The sequence below is a fragment of the Eumetopias jubatus genome, unplaced genomic scaffold, assembly GCF_037043125.1.
Source record: "Eumetopias jubatus isolate StellerSeaLion01/CBP00866 unplaced genomic scaffold, mEumJub1_p1.0 scaffold_2, whole genome shotgun sequence".
Lineage (NCBI taxonomy): Eukaryota > Metazoa > Chordata > Mammalia > Carnivora > Otariidae > Eumetopias > Eumetopias jubatus.
The window spans coordinates 159,513,600-159,529,963 of record NW_028274808.1 but is presented as its reverse complement, the minus strand read 5'-3'; the positions used below and the strand labels follow the sequence as shown (position 1 = coordinate 159,529,963).

Here is a 16,364-nt window from a genome sequence, read left to right as displayed (position 1 = left end):
TTCTTTTTATTTCAAAACATTCAGTTTTGGCAGTCTGCTCTTATGTATGCTCATTTTAATGTAAAAAAATTTTTTCCAAAAATATAATAGCATGAGAAAAAAAAAGAGAAACAGATATAATTCCACCATTGCATGTAGCAGTGCTATGCAGTGGAAATAAAATGTGAGCCTCCTATGTAATTTAACATTTTCTAGTAGGCACATGACAGAGTAAAAGTAAAATTGATTGCAATACATTTTATTTAACCTAATATAGCTAAAATATTATCATGTAATGATATAAAAATATCAATGGGTTATTTTACATTACTTTTTTCATATTAAGTTTTCAAAATCTGGGACATATTTTATATTTACAACACAGTTTGGACCTCAAGCATTCCAGGAGCTCAGTAGCCTTCATGTGGCTGGTCTTTATAAATGCTATATTGCCCACTTTTTTTTTTTCATATTTCTTTTCTCTCTGCCCCCATGCATATGTATTATCACATGTTTGCAATTTTAAGGTACATTCAATTTATACCTTTTAAGTAATATAAACATTTTTCTTATTTTCACATTTATAATTTTGATACTTGGTATACCTTTAGGTCATCCCCGAGATTTCTCTGCAATAAATATTTTGGAGTTTTTTTTAAAAAAGAGTTATTTCCTTGAGATAAATTTGCTGGACTTGATCAGGGGTATGAACAAACTGCCAAGCTGCTTTCCGTAAGGATTGTTCTGATTTACAATAATGTCAGAGTGGTCTAGGGCTGGTAGTTCATTATAGCCTGGCCAGCGAATTACCCCTGATCTCATTCCATGTCAATATCAGGTCCGTTTACTTTTTTTAAGTTGTTATTTTTTTCAATAGGAATGTGTTCATATTACAGAAAATTTGGAAGATGCAGAAAGCTTTGTGGTACTCCCTTTAATTTTCAGAGTGGCTATAGTTTATGTTTTATCCCCATGATGTTTTCCATACAAAAAAATCTCTCCATGTTTTGTCTGCAGACAAATCATACGAGTAGAATGGTGATATCACAAGAGCAAATTTGCAACTTTTTCTCTTCTACTCATGCTTAAATAATTTGGGGCTTGATCTTACATGGCTCACATACTTTGGAACCCCTCTTAATAGTTGCCAAAATTCCGCTGGGTAAGAGCTGTAAGATGAATTTCCAAGTGAGTTTTAGACATTGTGACTCAAGTTTTTCTTCATGAAAATAATATGTTAATAAAATAGAATATTATTATTAGTGAGGTGTTTTCTTTTGATCCCGGGGATATAGAATAAAAAAAAAAAGTGTAACAGGAGATACTGACATGACTTCACTATGCTGACTCAATGTAAAATATCAGTATTCTGTAATATTTCTTATATAGTAACTTCTAAAAATTTGTCACTGCTAAAAAAAAAAAATACTTAGTGCCGCAGAGATTTTGGAATTATGCATGCTGTGGTTGTTATGAAATGAATTTTCATGTTTTTTCCAATCATTAATAATGACTATCTTTCAATATAATCCTGTACTATGAAGTGTTCCAATGACAGACTTGTCATGATGCTTTATTATTCTTACTTAAGGAGCGTATAATGAATGTTAATATGGAGAAGTTAATTGCTGCTATTTTTAATTTATCTAGGAAAGATCCTGAATCTAAATTTTATGGTAATCTTTGATTTTTTTTTTTCTCTCTCCTTCTGAAACCAGCAGACTAATGCACAGACTCAGAGTAATAGTTGGCATCAGGGTGACTTCAATTTCGTACGTCAGGAAAGATTGACTATCAGCTCAGCAAGAGTTAATGATTCTGGAGTATTCATGTGTTACGCCAATAATACTTTCGGATCAGCGAATGTCACAACCACCTTGGAAGTTGTCGGTAAATCTCTCTATGGGAATGTATAAATTACTGGCAGTAGTGAAAGAAGAAATTACTAGATAGTTGCCTTTTTATGTGAATAGAATGTTGAAGCGATGACTAGAAATTTAATTGTCACCACATGAATGAATGAATGAAAATGATCATTGTCACCTTTTACAACTAGAGCCCAACAGCAAATTCTACCAGTTTTAACAAAGGGGAAGTGGTAGGCTGTAACCGAAGTTGTTTAAATGGGTCATTTTCTGCTGTCCACCCCGCCCTCCCTACAAATGAAATGTTAAGTGGAACTTCTTCAAAAATTCTAGGCCTTGCTGAATGACTTGAGCTTGGAAATGGATTGTAGACTTGCTGTATGGAGGAGTGCAGATGCTGAGAGCCTAAAGTATTTCTCTGAGTCTTTTAGGGAGGCCCCTGAGCCTTTGGTTTATCTTTTTACCATTCATGGGACTAGTTCATTTGTTGCAGGAAGGGCTGAAGTGGGCTGCTTCTTCCTAGTACAGCCCCCCGCTTTACCCCGTCCTCCAACCTTACAGGCCGTAGCATAAACCATCAGGAAGGAGATCCACTGGGACCTGACTCATTGGTTCTACACAGCATAAACTGGATCATGGTTCCCTAGAATCCTAAGCCCATCCTACCTGGTATGCACGATCCATTTAGCCTTTTCTTCCCTACTCTGGAAATCTCACTAAATACTTACTTTCCAAGGTCTACTTAATGAGAGCAGAACCTAGTGAATGTACTGGATGTTTTTGATTTACTGGAAATAATAATAATTTTTAAATTACACATTTTTTGTCTTTTGAGTATTGTTTGAATTTCATCTATTTTCTTGCCTTTTAAATGCAATTACAGTCTTAGTGCTTGACTTGGATTAAATACTTGTAGGGTGGCACATTTCTTCATCATGAGCAATAATAAAATGATGTGTGATATTTGTTTTCATTTCTCCTCTTTCCCCCATGTTTCTTCAATAATTTATGAAGCAGTGTTAGAGGTCTGTGATTTATCCCACAATAATCTCATAGAATTTTGGCATTTCTGCCCATGTCATAATGGAAAGCATCTCACCAGGCTAAACGTGGAAAACACCCTTTCCTTGCAATTATAGAGTCAGCATGCAGAAAGAGTCTTACTTTTTCCCTAAACGTGATTGTGAACCATTTATTAATTTGAATAGAAAGCTATGCTTTTTAAAATATTAAACTCCATAAGTGCTAATTTGCTAAGTTGATTAGGGAGCATGTTGATATATCAGCTTCAGCTCCAGAAAGCAATTAGTAAGGATGTTTTGAGCATATTATTGTATGTAATCAGATTTTTAAAACCCATTCATCAATTTCCAAGAATATAACTGTGTAACTGGAAGGACTCGTGGCTGGGAAACCTGAATCTGGTTTTGCATTGTTTCGGGATGGGCTGGGACGGGACGAGAATAGGAGGAGACAAAGAGAAAAGTAATTTCTTTGGGGGCTGGGGGTGGGGGGCTTGGGGATGGTCCCCACCTGGTTTTCAGTCAGAGTTGTGCCACCTAACTTTCGAAGGCACTCTCCTTTACCTCTGCCTGCATTTCCTCTTCTGAGAAACACAGCCTCTTAACTCCAGAGGCTGCGGAGAGGAGAAAAGGCAATAGATTTTCTAGAAGTGCCTGGCATAGTGTTTGTACTTGATTAAATGTTAATGCATCACCAGTTTCTTAATGCAGAAGCACCTGGAAAAGATCATACCTTATGTTAAAACAACTCTGATGGGGTTCTTTGAGCCTCATAATTCTTACACTTCATGAATTTGAAGCTCTGTTCCACTCTAGGACATAAAAGTATATTGAGCCAAAGGACTCTAGAAAACTCAGGAGGAACCTAAGTATTTTATATATGGTGATGATGAGAGAACTCATTTCAATGCAAATACTGTTGTCTGTAATATTGGAGTATTTTGCATTGTGTGGTATCTTGGAATTTAGGACCTTAAGAACCTGAAAATGTAATGTAGCGTTCAGATGAAACATTTATTCCCTCAAAATTAACCCAAATTTGCTTAAAAATGGCAGGGGGAGTTTCATTTATGATGCAGGTGTTAGAACAGGGTGGTGGTTTCCATCTCCACCTTTCATCTGGATGATTTTTTATTCCCACCTGTCTCAGATCCTTTTCCATTGGTGTAGTTGAACTCCTTTTATTCTGAATCTATAGGAAATTAAAGGGCATTAAATACTAGAATGACAACTCATGTGGGACCTTAATATATTCAACCAAATGGTGCCAAAAATAATGAATAACATTATTGAATGAATAATGAATAATTTTAAATTTTACAATTCCTTAATTTTGAAAAAGAAATGGAAGAAAAAAATGAAAACTCTTCCATAATCTCACTAATGTGATATAACTGTTTTAAGATTTGGTGTATTGCTTATATTTTTGTACGCAGCAGGGTTTCAGTTATCCTTTTTTTTTTTTTTTTTTTTTTTTTTTTTTAAGATTTTACTTATTTGAGAGAGAGAGCATGAGCAGAGGCGAGGGGCAGAAGCAGGAGCAAGGATCCCGATGCGGGACTCGATCCCAGGACCCTGGGATCGTGACCTGAGCTGAAGACAGATGCTTAACCCACTGAGCCACCCAGGCGCCCCTATGCAGATGATTTTATTCTTTCTCTCTAACTGAAAGTGTATAGAGAATCCAGGGCATATGAAGAGGCCAGCCTTGCTTCTCACAAACCTGTGTTCAGATCTGGGCTCTGCCTTTGGGTAGCCAGCTATTTAGCTTTTCAGGACTGGAAATTTTTCATCTATAAATTAGTTATAAGCTTTCTCTTTCAGTATTGTTATAAAATTAAATATCTGTCATTATTACTAATTTAAATGTATGCTGAAGTACTTAGGGCAGTTCTTGGCCCCTAGTAAACATTCCATAAATGGTGGCTATAAAAATTATGTTGGCAGTTATTTTATTACATTTTTTTTTCAGACTCTTTCTTATATTATTATTATATAACCATTTCTGAGGGCTGCTTTATTAACCAGTTTTCTGATTTAAAAAATTAGTATGTCCAGGGTAGATAGCCATTCTTTTTGTATGTAGCTATCCACTGAGAAGAGTTCTCAAACGGGAATTACAGGGTTAAATGGGAGAATAGATAATTATAGAAAATCTATATTGCTAAATGCTTTCTGAAAGAGTTGTGCCAATTTACAGTGTGTAATTCATCATGCCACTGTTACCACACTTGCAGAATTATTGAGTTTCTTTCAAATTAGTTTTGCTGTTTTTCCATGGGATGGATATACTTTATTTTTTAGCAGCTTTATTGAAGTTTTGCTATTTTTAATAAGTGAAAAGTGGAGTCTTATTTTAATTACTAGTTTAAATATTTTCCATCTATATTTTCATGTTCTTTTTCCTACTACCTTAATTTTACTGTATAGACATTTAAAAATGCTTATGTATTCAGATTCTTAGGATTTTTATGATTTTATGATCTTTTTTTTTTTTTTTTCTCTTCTGTCGTTCCTAAAAAGCCTCGAAAACTGCTCCCCCCTCTATAGAAGTTTGCTAGGAGTTAATTCTGTTGTTTAGTTAAAAATACGGTGTGGTTATTAAAGTGCTGTCCTTGATTTCATCTGTGATATGTGATGAGAAGATGTAAGTTTATTTTTCTTTAAATATTAAAGGGTGTTCTTTCAGCATCTTTATTGACCATTAGGGCTCTCTCCCGTTCTTGATTTATGACACCTTCCTATCACATATACATTTATATTGGGTCTGAGTAGGGGCTATTTAGTCCAAATGCTTTTTAACCTAGGAAACATCAGGACTAATCATTCTAGAAGATTTAGGACATGGTGCTAGACCTTTAAGGGAGTTGCTTGACAGACAGAGATGGGAGAATAAACATTTCAAGTGTGCCCTTTCTCACTTCATGACCATGATTCTGCAAGAGCAAAAAGAAAAAAATAGGTACAGTGGCAACTGAAAATATTCTTACTTGTTATTGCCAGTTAATACCTGAAACCAGTAATCTTTGTAATCCAAAGATGCAGTTGTGTTTTCTGTTGCGTAGTTGTAGGTAATAGTTTCTTCCTGTTTTGTCCTGTTATAATTAGATAGAGGATTCATTAATATCTTCCCCATGATGAATACTACAATATTTGTAAATGATGGAGAGAATGTGGATTTGATTGTTGAATATGAGGCATATCCCAAACCTGAGCACCAGCAGTGGATCTATATGAACAGAACCTTCACTGATAAATGGGAAGATTATCCCAAGTCTGACAATGAAAGTAATATCAGGTAAGAAAAGAAAGAGCCTTGACCTGGGGATTAGACATCTTCTGCCTCTTCCCTGGGCTTACCAGATCCTGTTTCTGGGACCCATAAATGTGGGAGAGGATACCCGATAGAAGGAAGTTTGGGGCTCCTTCTTGAGTCTTCAGACCAGTATTTCCTTTTGCTTTGTGTTTAAAGCACACACAGGAGTCTGTGCATCAGTTTTCGAATTTCTGACATGGGGGGATAGTTCAAAGCAGGGACTGGTATATACTAGGGACACATTAAATAATTTTTCAGAGAAAGAGGAAAGTTAGTGCTTTGAATCCTTTTTAAAAACTAAGAAAAATAGGGGCACCTGGGTGGCTCAGTGAGTTAAGCGTCTGACTCTTGATTTCAGTTCAGGTCATGATCTCAGGGTCCTGGGATCGAGCTCCGTGTTGGGCTCCCCACTCAGCAGGGGGTCTGCTTCTCTCCTTCTGTCTCTGCCTCTGCCCATCCTTCCCTCCCCCAAATTTCACATGTTCTCGCTCTCAAATAAATAAATAAATCTTAAATTAAAAAAAAAAAAAACCTAAAAGAAAACTAAGCCTTATTCAGTAGCTTTGGGCCAGGCAGTGAACCCAAGTTCTGTCACATCACACCTGTCATTTTTTTTTTTTTAGATTTATTTATTTATTTTTGAGAGAGCGTGCGTGCGCACGCAGGGAGGGGCAGAGAGAACCTTTAGCAGACTCCCCACTGAGCTCAGAGCCTATGCAGGGCTGGATCTCAAGACCCCGAGATCATGACCTGAGCGGAAATCAAGAGTCGGAAGCCTAACTGACTGTGCCTCCCAGGGGCCCCCACACCTCTCATTTGATCCTCAAGACATTTATAATGAAAATAGTAGTAATCTTAAAATAGTAAATAAAAATAATAAAAAAATAGAAAAAATCGTAAAAGTAGTTTACTCTATGTGGGCTACAGGTGCTGTAGTCTGTGCGGCACTGTTCTAAGTACCTTCCGTATATTAAGTCAATGATTTTAGTCCTCACAAACTCCATGGACAGGCACTCTTTTTCTGTTATTTCTATAGAAGAGGAAACAGAGACACAAATGAGTTAGGTAACTTGACCCAGATCAAATGGCTAACAGAGGTAGATGCCTAGATAGACTTCGTATTTTTTTCCATTCAGGAGCTATGGGCTGTTGTAGGGATGTGGGTGAGAGAAGACACTGTCCTGGGCCAAGGTGCAAGGGCTGGAGCAGGGAGGATGGATTTGGGAGGCGTCCAGGCTACCTCTTGAGTAAGACTCAGTGATTGAGGGGGGTGGTGGGAGAAAGAGGTAGGAGCTGCAGATGCCCCTACGGATTCTGTGTCTGTCAGCCACGTTGGATGGTGAGCGGTGAGGCCATTCAAGGAGGAGGGAAGGTCGTTGAGGGCAAAGACAGTGAGTTAGGCTTGGGGTTTGTTAAATTGGAGGTTGACCATGGGCTCTCGAGTGGAGACGTTCAGGTAAGAAGTATCCTAGGTCAGGTTCCCTAGAAGCAGAGCAGAGGAATTCTGGCTCAAGGGCTTCATTAAGGGAGAGAGAGACCTGCCAGGGAGTAGGAGAGCAGGGCAGGGAGGGTAAAGGGGAAAAGAAAGGATGGGTGGGTGAGCAGCAGGCTGATCGCAGGGGCCTTCTGGAGCTGGGCTTTTGTCCCTCCCCATGGGCAGTCACCCTTTGGCTGTAGACCTGGATAGGCAGTCAACTTCCAAATGGGGTCACGTGTCCCAGGGCAAGACTTGGGAGGAGGACATTGCAGGTGTGAGTCATTATTAGCTGTACCCACAAGGCAGGGGGATGGGGCATGAAAATAGCTCTGTAGATGAGGTGTAGGACCGAGAAGTCTGAACGAGAGGTAAAGATTTGACAGTTGTGAGCAAACAGCAAGTAGTTAAGTGGGAGAGAAAGTAGATTGCTCAGGGGGTGGGTGCAGTGTGAGAGCAGAGGCTGAATAGGCCGCTGTGTATGTCAAGACGGTTGTACAGCTCAGGTGGGTCAAGGGCTGCCCAGGGCGCTCCATCCCCGCCAGCGCCCGTGTCCGAACTCCCCTGGCAGGCCTGCGTGCTTGGTCTACACGGCCATGCTATCCCTGCAGTAAAAAAGAAGCCCGAAGAGCAAATACTGCAAAGGACACTAGGAAGAAGTAGTGGGGGGGTGAAGGGAGGACCAGGAGACTGTGGTCCTTGCAAGAAGGAAGCTGAGGGCCACAGTGTTGGCCTGGCCACGAGGGTCCTACACCTCCATGTGGACACCTGCCAGTGTGGCTAGGTGCTTGGTGTTAAAGCGCGGCAGGGTACGTGAGTTCAGGACCCTGATGAAGGACCTTGGGCAGAAAGAGACATGGGCATGAGGACACCTGGGGAGGGGGAAGAGGCCCAAGTCTCCACGCGGTTGCCTTTGTGCTGAGAGAGCCTCTCCCCACTCAGCTATTTGTCCCAAATTAAATACATGTGTGTACGTTTGGATTTGTTAACGTGGATCTTGTTACTAATACTGAGTAAAGTGAGTCTTGTTCCTCCCCGAACAGGCATGTATTTCCAGAGAGAAACTGTGGAAAAGACTCTCACTCGAGGCACACCGTTCCTGGGTGATTGATTCGTCTCTTTTTTTTCTTTCTCTTTTTGTAGATATGTGAGTGAGCTTCATCTAACCAGATTAAAAGGGAACGAAGGAGGCACTTACACATTTCAAGTGTCCAATTCCGATGTCAATTCTTCTGTGACATTTAATGTTTATGTGAACAGTGAGTAAAGCGAATGGTTCCTTATCTTTCTAGTTTTAATTATTTTAAGTTGTGGCTCGTGTTTGTAACAGCTGCAGAACTGAGCTCATTGTGTACTATGTAAATAATGTCTCGGGATAATTTTGACCTTAACAAAGACCCCGCGGTTTGGTGGTTGGAAGAGTGTGTACAAAAACCAATTCCTTGGCCTACATTTCACTGACCACACGACCTTGTAGGGGTCACTCAGATTCTGGGTGCTGCCTTTGAAGTAAACAGAGGAGCCATAGAAGTGACAAATAACAGTCGTTTGAGGGAAAATGTATTATTATTGATTGTTGAAATGGGGAGCCAGAGGTTGAATAGAACCTGGAGTGTGGTGTTAGTTGGGAAAGAGATGCTATCACGCTCTGACATGATTTCTTTGTCACAGTGCTTTCTCTTTCGGGGTTGTGATATTATTTGTGTTTAGATTGTTCTCCCACTAAGACGAATGCAATATCGGTCCAGCTCGACGGGACCCTCCTGCATGGCATGTGGTTACTGTGGGAGAGGGAGCAGGTGCTTTAGGTGGGAGGAGAGCTTGGGGCATGGGAACTTGAACACCTGAGTCCTGCCCTGCGGTGACCCCCACAACATCTTAGAGAAATGTTTTTGCACAGAGGTTGAGGCCAAGGGAGCATCCTCACCAGCTGGGGCTTCTGCCCTGCGCAAAGCTCCTTCCTGGCTCTACTCTAGGGCCTATCTGCATGTCCAGGAAAGGACAGCAGGTGTCTGCCACACCGCACCAGTTGGGCCCAGGGCACAGGAGGCCTCCAAGGACACAATTCCAGGGGAGTGGTCGACAAGATGACCATTGGAATTAGCTATCCTGGGTGTGTGTTGGGGGGTGGGAGATGAGGAGACAGCCTTGCTGAGTGCTTTGTGTGTGTTGGGCTGCAGGAGGGCTGTGGGGACAAAGGATGGTGCCAATTTCTTGTCCTCAAGGAGCTTATTTGCTGTGAAGTTGTTGTACAAGTTACTTGATGCTGCAGCTCGGTGGTGTGGGGTGGGGGAGTGTGATCCAACTAAAATGAAGACAGGAAAGTGATACTCAAGGCAGGTTTTTGATTGCTAATCTGGAGTCTTTTAACTACACCTCATTTCCAAGAATAGGGTGTTCTTAGGTGTTGAGATAAAGAGGGTCACATCTGTGGGGCTAAACAAGTTTCTTCACTTCAGATCCTTAATGTGCTGGTGTGTATTCCTCCCCAGGAAGGGGGTGTGGGATGAGGTATAGAGCTCAAACTGCTTTGACCACAGAACTTACCTTTTTTGAGGAAATTATGTTAATTAACATCTCAGTTCCTCAGAGCAGTGTTGATTATATGGTATCTCATTGGCCTGCATTTCAAATATCTCTAGATTAATTCAGATGTTAATCAGAGATGCTTAGCATATTTTACATGGGCAAAATTATCTGCTTCTGAAAAATCTCTATATTCAAGTAACTTAAGAGACAATTACAGGTAAATCAATATCCTGACAAGCATCATATGCATACTTGCCACACAAAACTGGATTTTTGGGTGCTCTAGTGCAGTGCTTCTCAAACTATCTATGGTAAAGGACCTTTTTTTTTCTTTTAATTTCCAATTTATTCTGGATCAATACTTGCTACAAAATATAGTAAGAACCAGGCCCTAGGAGGGTGAAATGAGTAAAACCAGACATATGCAAAAATCTTAAGTTTAAATTTTTTTCATTATGAAATTCAATAGCTAGAAAAATTACTCTGTCAAATTGCTCCTTGTAAATGCTTATTGTCAGTTGGTCGCACTTATCTCTTGCGGACCAGTAACAGCAGATCATGGCCCTGGCCTACTCCACAGACCTCACTTCGAGAAGCTCAGTTAGTTGGGAATTTTATAAAATTCAGTGCCATTTGCTTCTCTCTTTCCCTGGCTTCAAGGTCAAGGAGGCATGAAGATCTGTCTCTTTTCCCCCTTCTCCTGCTTCATTTGCTAGTGTGGTCTGCCAGTTGGCTGTGAGTCACTGACCTTAGGAAGATGTCTCTAAAGTCACCGTTCCTTTTCTCTGGTGACAGAATTTGCTGCCATTTTCCTTAGCAGGCCAATTTGCCATCCAGCAGGATCAGCATTAGTCACCTGCTGGTGAACTCATGCCTGTTTGAAACTAGATAGGAAACAGCATTGAGCTTCCCAAATGATGTTTGTTTGTTTGTTTGTTTGTTTCCTTCGGATTCCCTGTTGGGGTAGGGCAGAAGGCCTTTTATTTATTCTGGGGCTTGGGTCTCAGACACCCACCCAGCATTTACTGAGATCCTGCTTCATGGCACCGGGCACACAGATAAGGGTGGTCTAGTGTCTCCCCACTTAGGGTTTTTTTTTTTTTTTAAGATTTTATTTATTTGCTTGAGAGAGAGCACGAGCGAGAGAGGGAACACAAGCAGGGGGAGCAGCAGAGGGTGAAGGAGAAGCAGGTTCCGCACTGAACAGGGAGCCCGATGTGGGGCTCCATCTCATGACCCTTAGATCATGACCTGAGCCCAAGGCAGAAGCTTAACCGAGCTACCCAGGCTCCCCTTTCCCCACTTAGGTTTTAAGTCTTTCAGGAAGTCTTTCGTTGATGTCAGTTTGTTACAAACACTTAGCTGACAAAAAGGCATTTCTTTCACTTAACACGTTGGATTTCTGGAGCTCCAAATGCTTTGACAGAGGTGGTATTTTTGTGTAAAACTTAAAAACATCTACCTCTTGTGAAGTGTGTCCAGTCACTCTTTACAGATAAAGGTAGCTAATTACTTTGTTGATTTTTTTTAATTGAAGATTTTATAATGTAAAATTTTAAAATCAAAAGCTGAAAATAGTCTTGAAATTTAAAATTGGAGCAGTTGTGTCTGTCCATTTTGACATAAGTTTTAGCTGAGCCAAATAGGTATGTAGGTCTACTGTGTGATTTATTCTGTAAATAAGCTTAGCCCCAAGGATGAAAGGAATTTGGCTGTGCAAAAATTAGAATTGAAAAAAATCAGAATAATAAATGCATAATATTACTGCAGAAATTCAGTGACTTACACTCAGTGACATTGATGCATAATTGCTTAATAGATTCAGTGCTGAGAAATGCTTAATGAAAATCCACAATTTTGAATGGTTAAATGTTTGATGGCTGAAAAATTCATTTGTTTAAAAAACTCCACATGTAGATTTGAGTACATTGGGTGTGTGCGTTTTAATTGCTTATGTGGGAGGTTTTAAAACATACCATAGTCTGTCAGTTTGTGTTAGTGAAAAATATGTAGCATATTAAACTTGAAAATGTTTTAAGTCTGTTTTTAACTTCTCTAACCAAGCCATGATTTCCATGGGTCTGTTCAGTTGGCTCCGTGGCATTAAAGGTGATTTATAAAGGCCAAGGCCAACAGCTATATAACATGTTTGCTGTTTTTGAGCAGAACTTCCAGTGGAAGTTTTTTGGGGTTTTTTGGTTTTGTTTAGAGAGAATGAGAGAGAGGGTAGGGTGGGAGTGGGGAGGGACAGAGTGAGAGGGAGATGAAGAGAATCTAAAGCAGACTCCACATCCAGCATGGGGCCCGATGCAGGGCTCGATCTCACGACCCTAAGATCATGACCCCGAGCTGAGATCGAGAGTCGGACGCTTAACCCACTGAGCCACCCAGGTGCCCCCTTTTTTTTTTTTTTGGAAGGGGACATCCTGGGGAGAGTTTTCATTAAAAAACAAACAATAAAGCCAGTGATTTTTTTGCACTGAACTTGGATTACTATAATCACCCTTGCCAGGCTTATTGAAGGTGTATACAGAAATCAGATTGTTAGTTCTAAAAAGAAGTTTGAGATCTTTGGTGAAAATGTCCAGTTGTTTCCTTTGCAGATCAAAATTTGGAGGAAAGTAGAGTTCTAAAAGCTACACAGCCACCCAGAAGTGCTTTCTTTTTTCTTTTTCTTCAATGTATTTAGCTACAATGACATAATACAATAAAAGTGCTTTCCTGATAGGACCTACTCTTTCTAAGATTCTTGGAGGTATTAGAAAAAGCGACACCACCAAGATTCTGTAGGTAGCCTGTGATACTCAGTTAGAAATCTATGGACTCCTTGCTTAAAATAACTGTCATACAATAAAGGTGTTTGTTTTGTTTTTTTTTTTTACCAGATCCAGGACAAATAAAAGGCCAAATGTACGTTTAACTCCAAATGATAGATTTGCTCTTTTCCCTGTCCACCCAATATTTCTTGAATACATTTTAAACGTTAGAGCGGATTTAATCGTTAATCAGTAATGTACATATTTTATAAGTTTATTTTGGCATATAATTTCAAATAATCCCATGTGAATCCTGAAGTAATATACATAATTGTGGAAAGAAAGTATGATTAATAGGATAAAGCAGTTGTTTTTCAAATATGGGGAATGATTTTAAGAAGATCCAATAAACTTTTTTTTTCAGCTTTATTGGGGTACACTTGACAAAATTGTAAGATATTTGAAGTGTATACATGATGACTTTGATATAGGTAAACATTTTGAAAGGACTCCTCTGCCCCCCCCCATTGTAATTCATTAGATCCTCAGACCTTACCCATCTTAGACCTGTTTGTATTCCTTTAATGCCTCTGCCTATTTTCCCCATCCCTTAGGCCCTGAAAACCACTTTTCTGCTCTTTTTTGATGAACTTGATTTTTTTTTTCCCCCCAATACTCCATTTAGTGATACCATGCAGTATTTGTCTTTCTGCCTGGCTTATTTCATGTCACATAATGCCTTCGAGATTTATCCATGTTGTCACAAATGGCAGGATTTCCTTCTTTTTAAGGCTGAATAATATTCCAGTGTGTGTCTGTGTGTGTGTGTGTGTGTGTGTGTGTGTGTGTGTGACATTTTCTTTCTCTATTCATCCATCGAAGGAAATTTAGGTTGTCTCCATACCTTGGCTATTGTAAATAATACCGCGGTGAACATAGGAGTGCAGACCTCTCTTCAAAGTAATAGTTATGTTTCCTTAGGATATATGTCAAGAAGTGGGACTGCTGGATCATACGGTAGTTCTATTTTTAATTTCTTGGGGAACCACCATGCTCTTTTCCACAGCGGCTGTACCAGTTTGCATTCCCACCAACAGTGCAGGGAGGGTTCCTCCTTCTCCATACCCTTGTCAATATATGTTCTTTCTTATCTTTTTGGTAATAGACACACTAACAGTGTGGGTGATACCTCATTTTGGTTTTGATTTGCCATGAACCTTAAAATGCCTCTTTAAAACGTTATCCGAGGGCGCCTGGGTGGCTCAGTTGGTTAAGCGACTGCCTTCGGCTCAGGTCATGATCCTGGAGTCCCGGGATCGAGTCCCGCATCGGGCTCCCTGCTCAGCAGGGAGTCTGCTTCTCCCACTGACCCTCTTCCCTCTCGTGCTATCTCTCACTCTCTCTCTCTCAAATAAATAAATAAAATCTTTAAAAAAAAAATAAATAAAAATAAAACGTTATCCGATAACATTTTCTGATCAGCATTATGAATCTAAAATTTGTGATAAATGGTCTCTAAGGGGCTAGAAATAGGCCTCTCTCCAGTCTTAAAGGTCTACCCTTTAATGGCAAACCTAGCCAGTTGAGTCAGAGGACTCTGGTAATCAGGTGGTGGTAACAGGAAGGCAGGAAGCCCAAGCTAGATTGGCTATCCAAAATGACCGCTGAACTGCACCAAATTAACTCTCAAAGTCACCGACTCTACTTCGTCTACAGCAGAGTGTTAAAAGGGGGTTGAAACAATTTGAGGAAATGCTAAATAATGCATTATTTCTAAATCACCATATCATGTAATTAACATCCTGTCTGGTATGAGCAATTATTTATAGATCATACAGTGTACCCTTATCAGTCAAAGTAATAAATCATCCAGAATGAGGTCTCCTGATGAGAAAGTTTCTCTTTGACCACATTTGCAAGATCTGGGCTGCCTTTTATGCATTTTTGGTCATAGTTAAATCTAGTTATGGGTGGCTAAACTCTCCTTCTAGGGCGAAGCCACTCTGAAGGGTAACATCCTGCAAACAAAGCAGCACATTTGCCGAAGGTGAGGGCAGGCCTCAAGTTGGCCACGTCTATAAATAGCTTAGACTGCCTATTAGCCAGCCCTGTAGGTCACCCACCTGGCTGGAGTTCTCAGGGACCTTTACCCAGGTTTAAATGGTAATGTGGGGTGGTCATCAAGGATTGCTTAGTTTGGGGGCTTTAGGTCTGTCCCTTTCGTGATCCCTATTACGTGAGAGCAGAGTTACTAGAACTTTGCCTCTTTGGAAGGTAGAAATGTTTTCTACCTTCTGTCTCCCTTTTTTCAGGACTGATATGACCTTCCAAATATTTGGGTGTCCAAGCCATACTTGCATTAGAGGCTAAACATTTTAAGGCTTATGACTAACACACTTGACTATTGAGTTTTGCTTGAGAGGCTTTGCTTTTCAGTGGGGTTTTTTTCCCTACTAGATGGATTCTATTAAATCTACTCTAAAATTATTGGAATTTTGTTTTGTTTTGTTTTTAGAGAGAGAGAGAGAGAGCGCGCGCGAGCAGTGGGGACCGCAAGCAGTGAGCAGAGGAAGAGAGAGAGCCCCAAACAGGCTCCGTGCTCGATCCCTCGATCCCAAGATCATGACCAGAGCTGAAATCAAGAGTCGGATGCTCAACTGACTGAGCCACCCAGGCACCCCCAAATTATTGGAATTCTTAAACATTAAATAAAATCAGTGCTGAATAGAACTCCTTTCTGATTTATTTACTTGCTTTTGAGAATTTGCTGTAAGGCTATCAGAGAAACCAGAAGTGTAGTTTGGGGGGGCGCCTGGGTGGCTCAGTCGTTAAGCATCTGCCTTGGGCTCAGGTCATGATCCCAGGGTCCTGGTATCGAGTCCCACATTGGGCTCCCTGCTGAGCAGGGAGCCTGCTTCTCCCTCTCCCACTCCCCCCTGCTTGTGTTCCTTCTCTCACTGTGTCTCTCTCTGTCAAATAAATAAATACAACTTAAAAAAAAAAAGAAAAATGTAGCTTGGTTTGTGCAAACATTTGTATACATGTGTTTTTAAATTAAAACAATGAAAATGTTACGTGAAGGGTAGAAAACTTAGAAAATGTAAATAAGCAAAAATAAGCAAGTTTTAATTTTACCTTTTTAAAGTTTATTTACATTTTATACATTACCATTGCTGATATACCCCTTATTGTATATGTTCTTCCTGAGCCTTAAACTTTTTTTTTTTTACAAAAATGAGGTCCTATCACTTCATAAGCATGTGTTTTGGTGCCGAACAATGAATGCATTGTGCACACCTTTCTGTGACTCTTCTGCAACCTCATTTTGGTATCTCATTGCATGAATAGTGCATAATTTTTTTAACCCATGTCTGGTGCAGTTTTGAAACACTGTGGAGTACGGATTGGGTCGCAAATGATGTG

The 16,364-nt window shown here is 40.1% G+C and overlaps 1 protein-coding gene across 2 annotated transcripts in view; it reads left to right on the top strand.

Moving 5' to 3' along the window:
* The window catches only part of KIT (KIT proto-oncogene, receptor tyrosine kinase), an 81,882-nt gene that overhangs the window by 43,630 nt on the left and 21,888 nt on the right, over positions 1-16,364 (top strand). Inside the window, exons 5-7 of one of the 2 annotated variants that reach the window (XM_028100732.2) lie at positions 1,701-1,869; positions 5,975-6,164; positions 8,800-8,915. In XM_028100732.2, coding sequence (XP_027956533.2) covers positions 1,701-1,869; positions 5,975-6,164; positions 8,800-8,915 — 475 coding nt within the window. Of the gene's footprint in view, positions 1-1,697; positions 1,870-5,974; positions 6,165-8,799; positions 8,916-16,364 lie in introns of both variants that reach the window. The other variant, XM_028100731.2, reaches the window with a different exon arrangement.